General features: G+C 40.4%; 1 protein-coding gene across 1 annotated transcript in view; it reads right to left on the bottom strand.

The window, feature by feature from the left end:
* The window catches only part of REEP3 (receptor accessory protein 3), a 61208-nt gene that overhangs the window by 22025 nt on the left and 17155 nt on the right, over positions 1-22028 (bottom strand). The window contains exons 2-4 of the mRNA XM_040485057.1: positions 13860-13902; positions 2910-2986; positions 52-172 (exon numbers count right to left, since the gene is read on the bottom strand). Coding sequence (XP_040340991.1) covers positions 52-172; positions 2910-2986; positions 13860-13902 — 241 coding nt within the window. The remainder of the gene's footprint in view (positions 1-51; positions 173-2909; positions 2987-13859; positions 13903-22028) is intronic.

Below are 22028 nucleotides of genomic sequence, written 5' to 3'. Positions count from 1 at the left end.
ATGTGATGATGTCCATTTCTAACAAATGATTTATGGATTTATAGATCTTACCCTTTCCTTTGAAGAAAGAAGTGGATGAAGGAATTTTCTATATATTAAACTTGCTCCTTTGGTATAGGGAGAGAGCAGCCATATGACAAAAGCAATCTTAAGCTCATAGTACAGGGGGAACCTAACAAGAAAAAATTCGAAAAAAACCACTGGTGAAAATAAACTACAATGAGGAAATCAATCTCTCTCTCTCTCTCTCTCTCTCTCTCTCTCTCTCTCTCTCTCTCTCACACACACACACACACACACACGCACATACACACACACACACACACACACCCACACCCTTTCTTTTAAGAAAGTTCAGTCATTGTATTAAGTTTTCACATGTAAAAGTGAGTGATTAAGGAAATAACTATGTTTGAATTGACAAATTAATTTCATTAACTATAAATCAGTTAACCAAAGAGTGACCTGATCCCTGCTGAGATTCCGAAACTTCTACTACAACTGTATAAGCAACCATAGGCAAGCTGACCGCTGACTGTAGCAGTCCAGAGAGAACATTAACAGCATTTGACCACGGCAGTAAGGTATACCAGCCACCATTCTGCAGAGCCCAACGGGGGCGTCAGTACTGGACATCTCTCCAAGTGCCAGGAGGAAGCTTTGTAATACTCCAAGGGCACAAAGTTACCCCATGAACACATGTCCTTCTCTTTCTCAACACTCCCCCCAAAACTCCCCTTCCGGTCTCATTTGGCCGGAAAACGGCACTTGGCAGACAATCATTCACTTGTAAGGGGAATGGAATTACCATTGTGGTAGACTGGGAATTAGTGTCAGCTACCCATGCCCCTTTCCATGTGACTTTGCAGTGTTTTCCCTACGGGCTGAGTGCACTTCCTCGAGGAATGACTACGGGGTTAGCCATGTGACTTACTCTGGCCAACATAATGTGAGTGTGACATATCACATGCACGCAAAGGGCTTTAAATGCCCTTTGACTTCCTCACCCCAACACCCCCAACCTCTTGCTTTAAATTTTTGCTTTCTGCCATGAAACAGCTGCTCCTTCAGCCTTGGGCCTGAAACGAGAAGACACTTAAAACTGAACTGAGCCCCGCAAAGCTGCAGCCAACCTTTTGCCCTTACATAAGTTGAGCAAGAAATAAGTGTTTGTTTTTCTAACCCATCATGACTTTAGGGTTGTTTGCTGCCACAGCAAAAGTGAACAATATACCACAGGGGCTAGCATCCCATGGGACACAGATTATTAAGATACATGGTTTAACTGAACAAATCTGGGCTCTTCTGATGAGGCAGACGGGTCCAGGGCAGTAAGGAAAAGCTGTTGTGTAGTCAACAAAGGGTCTTTACCATGGCGCAGTTACAGAGGAGTTTCTGGGCTTTTGCTATTCACAGTAAACTTTTTGTACACCACTCGCTTCTTAATAATATATATAGGTGACATTTGCAATCAGGAAAATATGAGAAGTCTTGAAAAAGAGAACTTGGAAACTTAAGAGACCTAGCATGGTTTGAAATCTGTGTTCTGCCATTTAAAACCACACAAAAAACCCTCCCCCGGGGCGCCTGGGTGGCGCAGTCGGTTAAGCATCCGACTTCAGCCAGGTCACGATCTCGCGGTCCGTGAGTTCGAGCCCCGCGTCAGGCTCTGGGCTGATGGCTCGGAGCCTGGAGCCTGGTTCCGATTCTGTGTCTCCCTCTCTCTCTGCCCCTCCCTCGTTCATGCTCTGTCTCTCTCTGTCCCAAAAATAAATAAAAACGTTAAAAAAAACAAAAAACAAAACACAAAACAAAACCCTCCCCCAAAACTCTCCACAAACACTTAACAGGTAAATGAATGAGCTATGGGACAGACGAAGAATAACTCACATTTCAAGTCAGAAGAGAAAGATGGCTGCAGACACAGAGAGGTTCATAAATAAGGGCAAGTTGTTAAGAACGGTAAAGTCTGGTGACTTCTTTATTTTTTTCCTAGCAATCCAATATGACCTAATGTGCTGTGAGAATACGATGCGAATAGCAAAGCCAGAAAGACAGTTTAAAGGAGAGAATAGCAAGTGTCTGAAACAGATACAGGAGGGCAGGGAAGCAGCAAGTAAAGGGAATGGGGAGGGTCAAACTGGTCCCTACATGAGAGCAGCTGAATGATGTTCTGGGGGTGCTGCATTTGTAGCCCAGGAAAGGAAACAAAGAAAGGCTAATTTAGGCTGAAGGTTTATGCAGCGAGGGCAGTTTAGGATACTGGCAAGGTATGAAGTTTAAAGATTTTGCAAGGAGGACTTCTCCAGTGATGGTAAGGTTTAGATGGAAACGCACCAGTGAAATATGGCACAGGAGATTCAAATTGTTCCCTTTGGTATCACTTCTTGGTAAAATGTTAAATCCTTGAGGGTACAAACATGCTTTAATTTTGTCTCAGCTATTTGGAACAGAGCAGCCAAGGAGCTGGTGGTGAGTGGGCGTCCACGTGGATGCTGACGTCATCCAGTTTGAATGTTTGTAGTTGAGAGTTTTAAGGATGGGGAGGGAGTTTAGAATCAGATGCTGTGGGCTTCAAAGAGGGAGTCATTTAGGAAGTGATAAAAATAGCCTCAAGTCATCCTGTGGAAAAAGGGTGATGACAACTAAGTTTTTGTATTCCAAGATATTGGGACCTGTGTGGGAGGAGGGCAGGGAGCAACCCAAGGGGAGACATGAGCTGCTCTAATTGGAGGGGGTACTGTAAGGAAAGTAATGTTCTTATGGGGAAACAAGATAAAGAAAGTGAAACACTGGATAAGTAAGTAACTTGATCAAATTCACCGGGTTACCAGCCAAGGGCAGGATAAGAACTCAGGACACCTGATGAGGTGTCTATAGTTTGGCCCTTTCTCAGTGTTAGAACTTACCAAGCAACTGTTTGATCTGTTATTGTTTCAATCACAGTATAGAGAGCAAAAACAATCCAGTACATCATCCATCGGACCTGGAAATAATAAAAATACTTATGAAATAACAGATGAAAATTATTTGCAACTCTGAATAATTACATATATGTTTCCACATCTATAGTTGGACCAAGCACGGAAGTTGATGGTTTAATTCTCGATAGGTTTATGTCTGAATTCCTCGTATCACAACATCAACAATCTTGGGATACAAGACAAGAATCAAAGAATAACAAATTGCCAGTCCTGACACAATATAATGTAGGAATCTGAATGAAAGAATCAGCACAATAGGATAGATTTTTCTTAACTGGAGGAAAGTTCTTTGAAAGATCTTACTCTTATCAACGTGCTTCTTTATGGATGACGATTAGCCATTTACTTGTTATATAAATAACAGCATAATAAGATATGACCACATTTAATCTTGACTTGTCTTTTAAATTTTACATTCCTTAATTCTCAATATATAGAAACTGTTCAGAAACCAAAGAACGATCCTGGATTCATTATATCCATAATGTTAGTCACCCAATATGAAAATCAGGTACTGTATTCTCTCTCTCTTTTTTAATGCTTAACCATTTATTTTTTAAAGGTTTATTTATTTATTTTAAGAGAGTGAGAAACAGACTGTGAGCAGGGGAAGGGCAGAGAGAGAGAGGGAGTGCAGAGCCCGACGCGGGGCTCAAACCCACGAACCATGAGATTTTGACCTGAGCCAAAATCAAGAGTTGGATGCTTAATCAACTGAGCCACGCAGGCACCCCAAGTTAGTGTGTTCTTTTCCCCCATATGTAAGCCTGTAACTTCTCACATATCATTTTCCATCTTCTACCAACACCACAATGGCAGCTGCAATAGGCTGAACGTTTGTGTCCTCCTCCCCCTCAAATCCATATGTTGAAATCCTAACCCCAAATGTGTGTTAGGAGGTGGCGCCTTCAGGAGCTGATGAGGTCGTGTTGGTGGAGCTCTCATAAATGGAGTTACTGTTCTTCTAATAGGGCCTCCAAAGAGATCTCTCATGCCTTCCACCATGTGGGAACACAGTGAGAAAATGGCCACCTAGGAACCAAGAAGTGGGTCTCACCAGAAATCAGACCTGCCTTGATCGTGGACTTCCTAACCTCCAGAACAGTGAGAAATATATTTCTGTTGTTTATAAACCACCTAGTCTATGGTATTTTTGTTCCAGAAATCTGGATGGACTGAGATAGTAGTTCAAGACGTTTTTACCTCTTTCCTGGAATAGAGCATCCTAACTGGTCCCTGAGACTCCAGTGTCTCTTTATACCAATCCTTTTCATTGAATGCTACCAGATTAATTTTCTTGAATTCATTTCCCCGACTATACTTTTCCACCTACTTGAGTACACAAACTCTCTTATCGCTCAAGTAGGTTGGATTTTCATTAAGGATTAAAATCTCTGCTCTCCTGCTCAATATTATAATAATAGCTAATATGTAAAACCATGCCAACTATGGCCTTGGGACTACACTAACGATATCACATATATTAAGTAATTTACTCTCCACAGCAATATTACAAGGTAGGAAACATAATTATTTCCACTATAGATAAGGAAACAGTGACAGAGAGAGGTGAAATGACTTGCTCAAGGTCATTTAGCCGGAATATGAATCCAGGCTCTCTGACCCTGGATTTGGTGCTATTAATCAATTATACTATGTAGAGAAAGAATTTGTGAGGATTGGCTAAATGTGAAATCCAAGAATAACCACTGCTTCCCTTGTTCTCTTCTAAATGAGAGGACAAAAAAATTTAGGTCTCTATAAATAGCTAGAAAATTGACCTACTATTTAGTTTTAATATAGAAGCTTGTTTGGGTATTCCATAGACAATAGAAATGAATTACAATTCAAGTGGCTTTTATGGTTTTCTATTTACATGGACAAATAAATTAAAAATAGCCACGAATAACTTTTGAAGCAATGTATTATGAAATAGAAATCATACCAATTTACTCTAACGTATAGACTCCTGAAAGCTTAAAAAAATTGCCCAAAGCAAATAGGGCATCTTATCTATATCTGAAAAACAAAGCAATGGATTTACAATTATCATCTCAAATTAAAAAACAAAACAAAACAGCCCAAATGTACTCTTTAGTTGTTCACTTTTCATGGGTTCTCTAAAATCTCTCACTGCCACCAATTCCAAGCTTTTGTCCAAATATGGGGATTTTCATCCTATGTATACTTTCTCCTGCCCCTCCCTTTTTTAAGTTAAGTGATGCTCTGACAAGCTCTGATTCACCTGCCCCTCCAGAGCCAAACACTAACTTAGCACTTTGACCTCTCAACTGTATTCAGAGGGTTAGCTTGTACCCTGATTGACTATATGCCTCTCCCCAAAAAGAAAAGAAAGAAAAGGCTGCAAACAGAAGAATGAGGTTTTATACAGCTAGAAAGAATCTAAGGAGTTTTAATTTTTTAAAACTATACAACTCTTTACTGAAAAAAACCGAGCCAATTACAAAAGAAATGGCTCACGAGGGGCCCCACCGGTCCACCCACGGTGCGACTCTGGAGGAGACCCGAGCGCTGCATGGGCCAGAGTTTGAGACAAGATGGTAAACTCCTCTTACTTTCCTGAGGGGCCTAAATAATCAAGCCGCATCTGGCCGGTGAGCTAAGAAATGGCAGGAGTAGGAACAAGTCTATCAAGGGGGCGGCTTCTCAGTGCGCAGCGGCCTTCGGACCAGATCTTTTCGGTTCCCCGCCCCCCTCCTTGTACTCAACACGGGGATTTCAGGGTAAACTGTTCCCTTCTTGCCCAGGAAAGAGGAGGCTTAAATTGACTCTCTTCTAGAAGAAAGCTTAGGAAACTTTCAGCAAGGTAAAATTATTTAAGTCGGTGCTTGTTACTTTTCGTTATTTCACTATTTCCCGCCGCTGTTACCGTTGTGAGTTTCCAAATGGATAACAACTCCCCAAGTAGTCATAATTTACTGGTTAATAGAGGAGAAGAGAGAGGAAAAGGGGACTGCACGGAGAGTGACTGGTGATACCTCCAAATGACTAGTTCTCTAATGAATGAGAACCGCTAAACGTCCCAGATTTCAAGCGCACACTCGCTTCAATCAAGTGCTTACTCAGTTTCCAAATGAAGTTATTAAATTAATTTTAAATCCACAAAATAAAAGTGCTTTAAAGAATGTAATGTTTATCTCTTTAAAAACCCCACTTTATATTTAGTAATGTCAAAAATAAAAAAAGGAGAAAAAGAAGGTCATGCCTTTTAAAAATAGATTTTTTTTTTCTTTTAGAGAGAGTGTGAGCAGGGGAAAGGGGCAGAGGGAGAGAGAGAGAATCTTAAACAGGCTTCATGCTCAGCACAGAGCCTGATAGGGGGCTTGATTTCACGACTCTGGAATCATGACCTGAGCTGAATCAGGAGTTGGAGGCTCAACTGACTGAGCCACCCAGGAGTCCCTAGCCATGTCTTTTTAGTTAAAACACAACAAAGTATCCAGTCAAGAGGGTATTCCTGGACATTTTCCTGGATTAACAACAATTTTATATAAGCAAAACCCCATGGTATATTAATTTGTCCTTAATGAACAAATTCTTTGATAATTTGCTCTTAAACCTAAGGTTATTTTTTGGTTGTCCTTACCAGAAATATGGATCTTAAATTATAATAGCAGGCAATAATTAAATGAATGTAATAAGTGTGTATTATTCGTGTGAGCAACCAGATAGAAAGTTAACCTTGAAAAGACATTGCTTATTTTTCTATTAATGGATTTGGTTGGGACTTTATACCAAATGATTACTCAGCACAGCTTTTATTAAAATTACACCTCAAGGCCATGAAGCTTACTGTTTAAGGTTTTGCTCCAAGGAAATAGCAAGGAAGAAGTCAAGGTCAAAAAAAAAAAAAAAAAAACAAGTCACAAAACTATAAAAGTATAATTAAGCATGTGAAGAATAAAGATAAAATATTCTTTAGATCAACAGAAAACATCAATAACAAAATGCAAAACTAAAACCAAAAATTGGCAGGAAAACGATCACACTGATAATCTTTTTTTTTTTAAGTTTATTTATTTTGTGTGTGTGTGAGAGAGAGAGAGAGAGAGAGAACACAGGGGTGGGGCAGGAAGAGAAGGCGAGAGAGAGAATGCCAAGCAGGCTCTGCACTGCCAGCGCAGAGCCTGACACGGGGCTCGAACGCATGAACCATGAGATCATGACCTGAGCCAAAATCAAGAGTCAGATGTTTAACTGACTGAGCCCCGGAGAAGCCCCTCACACTGGTAATCTTATGAATGTATATAACCAAATATAGTCAATATTAAAATGTTATGCAAATGTAAATTAGTAACTTAACTGTTAAGTTAATAAGTCACACACCTTTTAAGTTCCTGGGGAAAAAAAGTTATTGGCATCATCTTTATTTGGTAAAAATTTATGTTCTTGGGAAAAGTGGGAACAAATAGTACAGTATCTTTCTAGTTCAGAAACAATTGGTAAAACCAGCAAACCATTGTCTAAATATCTCCATGAGGATGAGTAATAAGAAAGCTGTATACCCAACTTTTTCTTAAAAGTCTCTTTGGTCCCAGAGAACTGAATTATCCAACAAGGTGAAGATTATACCTATAAGCACTGAGATGGATATACACACACCATACTTTTGATAAATCTTTCATATCAAACATAGTTTAGACAATTCTTAAGGACTCAGGTGGCATCATTACCTATGACACTGATACAACTGTAGTAAACCCTACTTTATGTTATGAGAATAGAAACATGAGTATGATAGTTCCTGTCCTCACGGATTTAGCATTTTACTAGGGAAAAGAAAAACAAACAAGTAAAAAACTGTGATTAAAAACAATGTTCTGGGGTGCCTGGGTGGCTCAGTTGGTTAAGTCAGTTAAGCTCTGCCTCGCTTTGGCTCAGGTCATGATGTCACGGATCGTGAGATTGAGCCCTGAGTTGGTCTCTGTGCTGATGGCTTGGAGCCTGCTTGGGATTTGCTCTCTCCCTCTCTCTCTGCCCCTCCCCCACTCATTCCCTCTCCCTCTCCCTCTCTCTCTCTCTCTCTCTCTCTCTCTCTCTCTCTCTCTCTGTCTCTCACTCAAAATGGACAGATAAACTTAAAAAAAAAAAAAAAGTTCTGCTGTTTTTACTACATTAGATGCCCTAGCTTCCAGTATGAGTCAAGAGTGTAAGAATCTGAGGAAATCTTACTAAAGGGACTATTTATAAAGTTGTGGGCAAGGTTCAGGAAACCCAATGAAAGGATACTGAAGCACCCTGGAGTTAGCAACAGTAGGAACTGGAATCACCCCTGGATGTGAAGGAGGGAGGACAGGGGAAAGCTTCCTGGAATCCAGAGAGGGCAACTGTAGGGGAGAGTGGTCGCCTCAGGTGGACAGTCACAGCCAACCCCTGGTGGCAGGGAGGAAGGGAGGATACCGGGAGAACAGTACTCTGACCTCATGCTCATCCTGCCTTCTGATCTTCTGCACAAGCCTTTCAGGGGCCAAACTAAACGGAAGCCAGATATGATGCAGTCTGTATGGATCAGCCTCCTGGGCCATAAGCAAGGTGTAGAAACGTGGAATGTGGAGAGGAAAGTCCACTGGCGGGGCGAATGGAAGGTGCCAGCACTGCTTAGCCTGTCATCTCTTTGATCTACCCAGAATGGATTTCTCTCTGCTTCCACAGATACCTCCCCCGCCCAGATGACCATCATCTCCTGTCTGCATTATTCTGATAGCAACCTAACTGATCACTCTGCCTTTTTGGGGTCTATTCTGCATACAGCAGTCAGAGTCTCTCCTTAAAACAGAAACAAGGGGCTCCTGGGTGGCTCAGTTGGTTAAGCATCTGGCTCTTGATTTCAGCTCAGGTCATGATCTCGTGTTCATGAGTTCCAGCCCTGGGTCAGGCTCTGTGCTGACAGTGCAGAACCTACGTGGGCTTCTCTTTCTCTCTCTCTCTCTCTCCACCCCTCCCCGTGTTCTCTCTCTCAAAATAAATAAGTCAACTAAAAAAAAAAAAACAAAAGCAAAACCAAAATCATGTCATTCCTTTGCTCAAGCCCCTCTTACAGCTCCCATCAGAATTCTCACCCTAGTCTAGAAAACCCTGTGGATCTGGCACCAGCTACATCTCCGGCCTCATCTGCTATTCCTTCCTGCCCTGTTCTGCTCCAGTCATATTGGCCCTTTTATGTATGTCCCTTGTATGTGCAGATATGCTCCTTGTATGTGCAGATATGCTCAGGGCCTTATTACAGGTTTTGCCGTTTTTTTGTTTTGTTTTGTTTGGCCTGAAATGCTCTCCTTCCAGTTATCCACGTGGATTGCTTTCTCACTTGCTTCAGATCTCTGCTCAAATATTTACCTATGAGGTCTTTTAAAATATCCATGTCCTCTTAGCCCCCTTATATCCTGACTCCGTTTTGTCTTTAGAACATTCCGCAGATCACTGACACACCTAACAGATAGATGTTTACTTTTTGCCTTTCCCTACTGGAATGTAAACTCCAGGAGGACAAAGACCTTTATTTTGTTCAGTGCTGAATTCCCTGTGCCTGGCACAGATCGAGCTCAGGAGTACATGTGGACGAGTTGCTGAATGAGCGTGGGCTGCACACAGCTCAGTGTGCTCCTTTTCTGTAAGGATTGCAAAAGGCTGGACACTAGACAGGAGATGCAGACAGGGCAGGTAACATACACTAGTCTTTTAAGAGATCTGGTTTAAAAAGGAAAAAGAGGGGCAATAAAAAAAAAAAAAACAACACACACACACACAGCATGAAGCAAAAGAAAGCATGTTTACACTCTCAACGATTGAAAACTTTACCAGCAAGATAAGAAGATTCTCTTCAGAGAAAGCAGGAATATTTAGTGGAACAAGATCCCACAGGAGATAGAAAAGAATTACACTGGGAAGGAGAGTGAGCTTGAGACAGAGGTAGAGATGTGTCCTCCACTGGGATGGAAGGAAAGAGTGGCTTGTCGGGGAGAGGACCACAGCTAGGGCCCCGTATCTAGGGGGCAGGTCACCAACCTTTCAGGCTGGTGTGAGTGGCAAGGAGGGTGGATCTGGGGACAATGGTAAAGGTTTAGACAAGCTGTTGATCTGGATGGGAAAGAGGGCAGCCTAGGGTAGAGATGCTGCAGATCACGTGATGGAGGATGCCCTCAGCTGCTCTGGAGGTTAGATCTAGGAGGCCGCCAGCGGTCTAGGTCTAGGACAGTGGAACAAGAGGGAGACGAAGGTGACAGCTTGCTGTCATAGCAGAAATGTGACTGGGAAGTGGCCCTTTGCAGAGAGGTGGGGCCAATTCTCTCCAACCGAATGTGAGCCGAGGCTTTTGAGAAGTGGGGGTATCTCCCCCCTAGGCTCTTCCCCTTTCCTGTGGGCTGGAAGGGCAGAGAGCAGGGCAACCTTGGAGGCTGTGTGTTGAAGACAGGCAGAGCCCCCCTCCCCCCAGTTCTTGAACGACAGCACAAGATTTGTTGCCAAAATGAACACCTAAGGTGGACTGTTATGTGAGAGAGAAATAAACTTCTATATTCCTTCAGCTGTTGAATTTTTGTTACACATTACAATTATAGCAGCTGAGCCTACCCTAACATGAAAGGCTGAACTCTAATCTCTGTGGAGACTGAGAAAGCAGGGCCAGAGTAGCATGAGGTTCGCATCGGTCACAGCGCCGTCGGCTGCCATGCGCAGCACGGTTAATGCCCTGTGGTGGTGATGGGTGATACCTCCACAGTGCCTTGAAAACAGAGAAGAGGACTGCCATGCTAAGAAATTCTGGTTGGGACACCTTCAGGGGACTCTCAGAAGGATCTGGAGGATAGGAAGGTTTGATGTTCTCATGCAGCAGATTGGAGCAGGGCCAGAGAAATACTACTTGAAATTATTTTTGTGATCCCTTGCCAAATGTGGCTCTGTCTGTGTGAATTTGGTCATTATCACCTGCACTGTCAGTACATATGGCTTCAGCGGCAATCCCTTTCTACTTCCAGTAGACCAGTAAGTCAGACACAGAAGCTTGTTAGAGATCCGCACAAAGGTTGAAGTGGATATATTCTGAGTGGGAGGCCAAGATATCCAAAGAATTAAGCACATAAACGTCAGTGGGAATACTACATGAGAAAGGTTGTTCGATGGTCTGTTTTGCAAACTTTGTTTTGTTTCTTAAGAATATACCTGATGCCTACTATGGTACCTGGAACAAAAAAGATGCTCAAAAATATTTAGTATAAGAATTAGTCAACTGGGCTAACTATACGCAAGACTGTAACTTCCATTTTTCCTAACTATTTGGTAATCAACTTCTTTTGAAAGCGGTCACAATGAAATGGCAGTCATATTTAAATCTTGGAACCCTTTATGCACTATATTTTTCACGACTAGAGAAATGTGAATATTTTAATTGAAAATACAATATTTGTAAGTAAAAGATTCCTCAAATGGAATCTTAAAATCATTTAAGTATCAAAATGAATTTATATTCCAAGAAAATATACTCATAATTGGGCAAGTTCTTTTGGAGATTATGGAATCATCTGTGATGTAAAACCATAGTATCTAAAATTACATTCTGGTTTATATAGTGGATGGATCAGATTATCTTTTTTAACAAGCCAGCACTTGCTTTATTATTACTCAAAATCCATAAGGCTTATACAAAGCTTTAGCATTTCAGAAACCCAGACAGTCACGTGATGGCGTTCTTCACTTTACTCTCTCAAAGGCATTAGAGGATATTTTAAGCCTGAGTGAACACTGTAAAATGAATATACCCATAGGCTAAATTTACTATCAAAAGACCATGCTCCATTTAATAGGTATGCATTTATCTACCCTTGATGCCAAAAGAAAAGTAGGCCTCATTTCATAATCTTTTAATATTTTTAAAGGAAACCAGTTTTTATGATTTACATTCTTAGACAATGAAATTGATTTAAATGCCCAAATAAAGCAAACAAAAAGTCAACAGCAACTGTAAAACAATCCTCATCATTTCCATCACAGAAACTGAGAGTGATGGACAGGCTCCAAATATATAGTGGGACATAATGTTCTGGGGGAAGGGATCTTGCTGTAGATTTATGAGTCAAGGCAATAGCAGTAAATGGCATATTAATTAAAAAATATTTTTTCTTAAAAAAAGTTTTTAATGTTTATTTTTGAGAGAGAGAGGGCACAAATGGGGGAGAGGCAAAGAGAGAGAGGGAGACACAGAATCCAGAAGCAGACTCCAGGCTCTAAACTGTCAACACAGAGCCTGAGCTGGGGCCTGAACTCACAAACCATGAGATCATGACCTGAGCCAAAGTTGGACACCCGACCGACTGAGCCACCTAGGTGGCCCCAAAATATTTTTCTTAAGTTGTATCTTTGTATAAATTATTCTTTCTATGCTAGGACCCATGTGATATTATAGCAACAATGATGTTAACAGTAATGTATGTTAAATGATACAACTACTAAATTACACTAGCATGATAGAAAGAAAAATTATGTGCTATATTAATGAGAAATATTACTCGGGGCCTTTTATAAACAAAGCCCTCTGACATGAAATAGGCATAAACTCTGATGTCAAGGTGTTCCTGCTGCCAAGAAGCTTTCATGGGAGGGATTAGTAAAAGAAGATAAGAAATAGTTGATTACCAGCATAATGTTTGATCTACCATATAACTACTACTATTTCATGTTATATTATATACTATATATTGGCTTTGTGTGAATGAAATTTCTTCAGTTCTAAAGGAAAGCCTTCCCTAACTCTGCCGCCTCTAAAGGTCATATACAATCTTTGTGCACCATACTTTTTCTTTGTAGCATATCTGAGCAACGGTTTCTATAACATCTGCCCCTGTCTTCTGACTGTAACAACTAACAGGGACAGAAAGCATCCTGTTCCTCATCATGTTCCCAGTACCCATGGTGAAGCAAGTACGGAGGAAGACTTTTACTTAAAAGTTTCTTAATTCTAAGGTCTGAATTGATGCAAGACTCAAACAAGTAACTCTGGACTGCAAACAGCAGTTTCTAACATCTAAAATAGTCTATTTTGTCAAAGTTGTTCTCAAAGTTATCAGAGATTAAACAATTTTCCAACATTTCTTAACTTCAGATTCTTTGAGTAATAAAGCAATTAATGCTGGTCTTTATGAAAAAATGAAAAATTATATATGCCTAATGATTTCAATTATAACCACACTAAGTAAATCCAGATCATTAAATGCTAAAATATGCTTCCCTGGGGGGGGGGGGGGGGGAAATCTTTGCTGAGTCTGAAAAGAAATAAACACTGCTGAATTTCAGACCACCCAAAGAGAACTTTATTTTCTGACCATTATTATTCACTCAAGTCAATTCACCCAAAACATTCATTCTATACCACATTTCAGAGACAACAGAGAGAACTTCCAATATACAATTCTTTAGAAACAGTGTAGAGTTGAAAAGATTTCTCCCCTTTCATTAACATTATGCAATAATTTGGTTATTTCATAATGATTTTCCCCCATTAAAAACAAAAAAGGAACAAAATGTGAGAAATCAATAGAAAAACTCCCTCTTTTATCCAACCCAGATGGCTCAGTTATGGGATTTTTCCCACAGCTGTGCCAAGTTAGAAGCATGCTTGAAAATAAACTAGTTGAAGTTCAATCCCAAGTGCATAGAGACCATGGCTGAAAAGAGTTCTTTTTAAAAAGATGGGGCATGTGCTCGGGGTGAATACATTAGGCTAGAATTGATTTGAGCTTCCTCAACTCTGAGGTACTTCTCCCTCCCTGCCCCATTTAAGACTATCTTAACTTTGTACAGCTTGTCCAAACTCAGATGTTTGGGGGTTATACTTTCAGATGCTGAGGTTGCTGCAACATAGTTTACCTGCAGATTCCAGGCATCACTGCCAAAGAGCTCACAGATTATTCTTCAAGTATGAAGGACTGTAACTAGAAAGGGAAAGCTCTGTCAACGACACTGCTTTGGTCCTCCCCAGTGAGTTTTAAAAAAATTTAATATTTATTTATTTTTGAGACAGAGAGGGGGAGAGAGAGACAGACAGAGACAGACAGACAGACAGACAATGAGCGGGACAGGGGCAGAGAGAGAGGGAGACACAGAATCCGAAGCAGGCTGTAGGCCCTGAGCTGACAGCACAGGGCCCGACACGGGGCTCAAACTCATGAACCATGAGATCATGACCTGAGCTGAAGTCGGACGCTTAATCGGCTGAGCCACCCAGGAGCCCCCTCCCCAGTGATTTTGAATCACAGAAGCCCAGTGTATCTCATCCCTGACCTCAGCAGTTTGAGGAACATGAAAGAAAGCAAAAGTGCAAAAATGTTTAAAAACTAATTGATAATTAATTTAAAAGGAGTGTTGGAAAGAAGACATAAAAAGCAGGATCTGCTTATGGGAACTGTTCCTGGGAGCAGACTTTAGGAAGAAATGACCTCTCGGTCCAAAATAACTCTCCACCCACACTGGCTGAGAATTCAGAATTTGCTTTGTTATGCTGTTTAAAGTATTATTGATTTATTTGGAATAATAAATATTTTTGAGAAAGACAGTTCCCTTCTACCAGAACCACACAGAATTTCTCAGGATTTTAGCATGGGAAAGAGCATATCCAGATAGGAGTGACATGTGCTCATTTTAACACTAAATTGTCACTCTACCACCTTCTTCTTTCCCTTAGTGTTCCCAAAGTCTTGGCCTATCATGTTTCCAACTTGAGGTATTCCCAAGGTATTCCATTTCTTAGGCACCTCGGTACCCCCATTCCATCTACCTTCACATAGACAATTCCATCGTACTATTTCTATGAGTGAACAAACCGAGCTACTAAATGGTATGCTCCTTTGTCCAGGTGACAGACAGGTTGATGACTGAGCTAGAAAATGAAGATTTTCATTCTTTAGGTAAGATATGCTCTTTTATATACAACTTGTAGCTTTATAGTCTAGGCTCAACAGCATATTTTATTTATTTTTAAAGTTTATTTATTTTTTGAGAGAGAGAGAGAGCGTGAGCAGGGGAGGGTCAGACAGAGAGGGAGAGAGAGGGTCCCAAGCAGACTCCACGCTGTCAGCACAGAGCTGGATGTGGGGCCTGAACTCACAAACTGTGAGATCATGCCCTGAGCCAAAATCAAGAGTCAGACACTCAACCAACTGAACCACTCAGGTGCCCCACTGACAGTATACTTTAAATGTACAATAATCATTCAAAGAGTGAGAACCAGCCTTTATACCACATGGGATAACACAGTGTTCTTGAGAAACAAAGACTGGTAGGAAAAAAAAAACCAGGAAGAATAAATCTGTCATGACTGAAAATGAACCTACGATATCAAATTACTTTCCTTCAAAAACATGTGCAATCAACCTTACCTAGAGAACCGAAGTTCACATTTGGATGAATGTAGAGAGACAAGTGACAGGTCACAGGATACTTGGGGTAAGAAAGGGCTGGCTCAGTGCCAGAATGCAAGACAGCATGAAGGACCTAGGTAAACACAGTGGGAGGAATGAAGAGGCTGGAGTAAGGTACAGAAATTTCACTGATGTAGAAAATTTTGTTTATGGCCAGCCCTACAACACGGAAACGAGGAGAAGGTCTAATTCAATATCCTTACCCCGATAATTGTATTGTATGGTTAATTTTGTTAAAATATTATTTTTCTATAGTATGTTCCAACTTGTTAATCAATCCATGTACATACAGATGTTTCTAAAACAAACTATTTGCTATTTAGTGTCCATATGCATACATAAACTTATAGTAAAAAAGTGCAACGTGGTAACTATTCACTTTTCACAATAAGATACCTCTTAGTTATTTTCACCTTGGTTGTAGATAAAAATTCCTTGGGAATTAAAAAAAAAATTATTTAGATTCTAGGCCTCATCATTACCATGCCCAGAGAGAGGGCAGACAGTAATTTAAAAGACAAGAGGGTTTTGGGGTGCCTGGATGGTTCAGTTGGTTGAGCGGCCGACTCTTGATTTCGGCTCGGGTCAAGATCCCAGGGTTGTGGGACTGACCCCTGCATCAGGCTCCGTGCTGAGTGTAGAGCCTGCTTCAGATTCTCTCTCTCTGCCTGCTTAAGATTCTGTCTCTCTTTCTCTCTCTCTCTGTCAGTCTCTCTCTCTCTCTCCCTGCTCCCCCACCCCCTGACAGCCCCTCTCTCCTGCTTGTACTCTCTAAAAAAAAACAAAAACTTTAAATTAAAAAAAATAAAAGACAAAAGTGTTTTTGATATGTAATCAGAGATGAGAATGTGCCCAAAGTCTTGCTATTTGAACTGTGGTATATACACAAGTCGTATGGGCATCACCTGGAAGCCTGATAGAAATGCAGAATTTTAAGCCCAGGGCAGACCTATTAGATCAGAATCTGCATTCCAACAAGATCCCAGGGGGATTCCTATGTGCCTTAAAGTTGGAGAAGAGCTGTAGCAGGAGAATTCTCTGACAATATCACCTAGGGGAAGGTGGGTGTCATTCATGAAGAGAATGTAAGAAGAGTCTTGGGTTTGGAGAAAAGACGATGAACTCAGTTTTGTGTGATAATTTATTCAATGTGGACAGTTAAAATGTACTCCTATTTTCATAACACTGTTTAGGTACACCATCATTTAAAGAGAAAGCTCAAAAAATGAAGAAGCTGAACCTTTAGCCCACCTCTCAGAGGCACTGTTTATAACTTAGAGTAAATTCTCCTGGCAGAGCAGCCTACAGGCTCTTCTACACTGAAGAGGTTCCGTGAGGAATGTCCCTGTTGTCTACCCATCACCAGAACCCAGAGTTATCTGGACACTGACCACTTGGTGCAGACTCCTCCCTCTCCCAAGAAGGAAGTGCCCTTAGATTCTCTTTCTTAGAGTAAATCTAAATCTGCCTCCTACAGGGAAAAGGTAAGAATGTTGAGTTAGTAGGCTGAAATTACATTCAAACATCATATCAATGGCAGAAACTTCTCTTGGTGGCTCCAATAATTGATTTTGACAATCATCGTAAGAAAAGATATACCATACTAAAACAGAAGTGTTAAAACTTCATTTAAAAGATGCCTTCTGACAACAACAGATGTTGGCAAGGATACGGAGACAGAGGATCTCTTTTGCATTGTTGGTGGGAATGCAAGCTGGTGCAGCCACTCTGGAAAACAGTATGGAGGTTCCTCAAAAAAACAAAAATAGAACTACCTACGACCCAGCAATTGCACTACTAGGCATTTATCCAAGGGATACAGGTGTGCTGTTTCGCAGGGACACATGCACCCACATGTTTACAGCAGCACTATCAACAATAGCCAAAGTATGGAAAAAGCCCAAAGGTCTATCGATGGATGAATGGATAAAGAAGATGTGGTATATATATATATAATGGAGTATTACTCAGCAATCAAAAAGAATGAAATCTTGCCATTTGCAACTACATGGATGGAACTGGAGGGGTATTATGCTAAGTGAAATTAGTCAGTCAGAGAAAGACAACTATCATATGACTTCACTCATATGAGGACTTTAAGAGGCAAAACAGATGAACATAAGTGAAGGGAAACAAAAATAATATAAAAACAGGGAGGGGGACAAAACAGAAGACACTCATAACTATGGAGAACAAACTGAGGGTTGCTGGAGGGGTTGTGGGAGGGGGTATGGGCTAAATGGGTAAAGGGCACTAAGGAATCTCCTCCTGAAATCATTGTTGCACTATATGCTAACTAATTTGGAGGTAAATTTTAAAAAATAAAAAATAAAGTTAAAAAAAAAAAGATGCCTTTTGAGGGGTACTTGGGTGGCTCAGCTGGTTAAGTGTCTGACTCTTGGTTTTGGCTCAGGTCATGATCTCACATTTCATGATCTCACGGTTCACGGGTTCGAGCACTGAGTTGGGCTCTGTGCTAATGGTGCAGAGCCTGCCTGGGATTCACTCTCTCTGCCCCTCCCCTGCTCTCTCTTTCCAGAAATAAATGAACTTAAAAAAAGCTAAAAGATAAATAAGAGATGACTCTTGGAAACCTTTCAAAGTTAATGTAATATTTTAAAATAAGACTATTCAACTCCACCGATTTTTGTGACTTTTTCTGTCCGGCAGAAAAAGACAAATACCATAGAATTTCACACATATGTGGAATTTAAGAAACAAAACAAATGAGCATAGGGAAAAAAGGAGAGAGGCAAACCAAGAAACAGATTCTTAACTATAGAGAAGAAACTGATAGCTACCAGAGGGGAGGTGGGTGGGGGACGGGTGATTCAGGAGGGCACTTGTGATGAGCACTGGATGATGTATGGAAGTGCTAAATCACTGTATCATTTCCCTGCAGCTAATAGTACACTGTGTATTAACTGGAATTTTAATAAAAACATTAAAAAAAGATGTCTATTGGAAACCTTCGTAAGTTAATACAATATTTTAAAGTAAAATTACTCAAGTCAGTCTATTTTTGTGACTTTTCAAGACCTTTTGAAGTTTGCTTTCCCATGTTACCTACAGAGTTTGGATCTGTGGTTTAAAAAAAAGAAAAGGAATCAGTCTATATTCATTCTGATAGCCAAAAGATAGGCAAAATTTCATGTATTTGAACTTTAAAAATTTTTTTTTATTTTTGAGAGAGGGAGAGAGAGAGGAGAGAGAGAGAGAGAAAGAGACAGAGCATTAGCAGGGGAGGGGTTAGAGAGAGAGGGAGACACAGAATCTGAAGCAGGCTCCAGGCTCTGGGCTGTCAGCACAGAGCCTGACACAGGGCTCGAACCCACAAACCATGAGATCATGACCTGAGCCAAAGTCAGATGCTTAACCAACTGAACCACTGAGGTGTCCCAAAATTTCATATATTTGTATAATTAGATATACTTTAAATTTTTTGTAGTCTTTTAAAAGAACTTCATGTTTTTACAATTCTATTATATTTCTGAAGTAACATTTCTCATGAGCTTTTAAAATTACATGAGGTTTGGGGAAAGATTTTATTTTTCTAACTTAGCTAAAATCTTAGGGAACAGTTCTAGCTTTTATATTTTTAGGAGGACCTTTCACAGTGTGGTGGTGATCTGGCTGACAATCTCATTATTACACCTGTGGTCGGGAAAGCACTGTATTTCTAAAATTACGTTATGGAAAGACAAAGTCCATATCTAAACATATCAAAGGTAGATCCTGGTGCTGTGTAAGAGGGAAAATTTCTCTGCAAAAATATTGTCAACTTTAGCTGACAAGGCAAAAGCTTAGGTATATTTTATCAGAAAAGATTCTATTTTCTAAAAATAAAAAATTTTTAATAAAAATATAAAATTTAATAAAATTTTTAAACATTTTTTTGGTTTGTTTTAGAGACAGAGAGTGAGTGCACGTGCATACGTGAGCAGGGGAGGGGCAGAGAGAGAGGAAGAGAGAATCTCAAGCAGGTTCCACACCTAGCACAGAGCCCAACATGGGACTTGATCTCATGACCATGAGAAATCAAGAGTTGGATGCTTACCCAACTGAGCCACCCAGGTGCACCAATAAAAAATTTTAAATGAGAATTTTTAGGTAGTTTATTATTTTTAAATTTTAATTTAGCATTGCTTGCTTATATCTTTTCTGATTTCTCATTGTGTCAATCCCTCTACTATTCTTCTCCCTACTTTAACTATTTCAAGTGTTTACCTTATTAGACTTACTTAAGGGAACAACTCTTCCTTTAATTCCCTCAATTTTGTTTTTTATTTGTATTTCTGCTTTTTTATTGCTTTGTTTGTTCTACTTCCTTTACAGATTCTTTTATTTTGGTATTTTTTCTTGCTTTGCGAGTGCAGTGTTTCATTTTCTTCCTTTTTAAAATATAGGCTCTTTCCTTTTTTAAAAATGTTTATTTTTAAAAGAGAAAGAGTGTGGGCAGGGGAGGGGCAGAGAGAGTGCAGGGTTGGGGGGAACAGGGGGACAGAGGATCTGAAATGGGATGTGAGCCCCATGTGGGGCTTGAACTCATGAACCATGAGATCATGACCCGAGGCGAAGTTGGACGCTTAACTGACTGAGCCACCCAGGCGCCCCTAAAATACAGGCTTTCAAAGTGATTCAGAATATAAATTGTAATATGAATTACTGCCATTTTTATTTTTGAATTCATCTAGTACCGCACTTCTGATTTTCCCTTGTATTCAGTTGTTATTTCTTCTTTTTGTAACTTACTGGAGGTTTCTTCACAGCAGAGAGGTTATGGGGTGTGAGTAGATAAGGGGGGGGGAAGCAGAACACTGGCAGCCTCTGAACACGTTCTCCCCACACTGAGGGTGGTGGCAGTCCTTTCTGGCTGCTGTAGCTTTTCGGATTTTAAGCTGTTCCATCACGGGATTAGGGTGGAGGTGGCTAGGCCTCCCTCCAATTTACTACTTAACAACATTTCCTTTAATGGAAACAACGGTTTCTGTCCCTGTTTTTAAAAAGTCTATTTCCATTGGCACTACAGTTGGTAAAATTCTTCCTAGACATTAGCAAAAGCCCGAGTTAGCCTCTTAGGTTTGAATGTTACTGTGTGGTTTTTTTTTTTCTTCCCTTTGTGCATGTTTTCCAAAGCATTTGCACGGGAAGTTAGTAAAGGATAAGACTGCTGCAGTCGGCCGGCTGCATCTTAGCATGAAAACTGTGGGGATGCTTCTGAATTACTTCATACAAGGTCAAGGGGTGCTCTAATTCACATTCTAAAATTTTATTTTATTTTAAAAGTTTATTTATTTATTTACTGAGAGAGAGAGATACAGAGACAGAGAGAGAGACTGAGAGAACAACAATTGGGGGAAGGGCAGAAAGAGCGGGAGACACAGAATCCGAAGCAGGCTCCAGGCTCTGAGCTGTCAGCATAGAGCCAGACATGGGGCTCACTCACTAACCATGAGATCGTGACCTGAGCTGAAGTTGGAGCTTAACCAACTGAGCCACACAGGCGCCCCTCACATTCTAAAATTTCAGAAAAAAACCGTGCTAGGTGTTCATTAAACACCCTCCCCAAGTAAATAACCTTATTTAAATTTAACACTTGTTTCCTAAAGTGGATCCACTGTAATGGTCATGAGATGATCATGAAGAAATCATTTCTAGAAAACATAAGGAAGAGTATAAGTCACTTAATTATAACAGCATCAATTACTTCAGCAGTGAAGTTACATACTGATATGTATTATACATACAATATGTAAACTTGGCACATCAAGAATTAGGTTTATAAAACAATATTCGTCACCCGCTTTACTTTAAGTAAAAGTAAGTAGGTTTAGTTCATTAAAGGATAATAAATTGTCCCAAGTGACTTTATTCAACTGTCCTAAGTGAAAATTGTGATTTTTATGTATCAATACTTGATTTACAAACCATATAACTCAAGACATGATACACATGGATTCCCTGTATGTCAGTTAAAATTAAACTTCAAAATTGTTGTCAAAGATCTAAAACAAATGGTATCTATTACTACTTTCAATCTGTCTTCTATGTGAGCACATTTTAAAAACCAACAATAATGGTTTATTTCATGATAAGTTATATTTGATATCACAGTGTATTTCAACCAGAAGTGTTCTACTCACACAGTCAATTTGGGAATCTGGGTAAAGATTGATAAACTGCACATATACATTTAATTGCATCCTTACCACAAATCTCACTAAAACAACAGTAAACGTGATTTTTTAAAAAAGACAAGTCCAAAAGAATGAAGAAAAGAAGACAGCAATCCGAATTGTGGGGAGGTAGGAAGGAAGTGGAAGAGGAGCACCTGAGTTAGGAGGCCTGAGAAAATTGGATATTAAGCTGACAGTGGGAAAGTGGAGAAGCAATCCAACTTTACACCGCAGAGCTCCCCAAAGGCTCAAGAACTGGTGACACAATCCTTGGTCACGAGGGCAAAAGCCAGGAAGTATGGCTGTTAAGTCTGCCTGAGGAGCAGGTGGGCTTCCAGATGCCCTCCCCTTTTCGCGGTCAGGCGATGCCCCTCCTTCCTCCCACAGGAAACTTGCGGCTGATTCTCTGGGAAGAGTCAAAGGGCCTCTGGATTTGCAAATCT

Source organism: Herpailurus yagouaroundi, unplaced genomic scaffold (genome assembly GCF_014898765.1).
Source record: "Herpailurus yagouaroundi ecotype Mexico unplaced genomic scaffold, PumYag 163, whole genome shotgun sequence".
NCBI lineage: Eukaryota > Metazoa > Chordata > Mammalia > Carnivora > Felidae > Herpailurus > Herpailurus yagouaroundi.
This window is presented reverse-complemented; position numbering and strand designations above follow the sequence as displayed.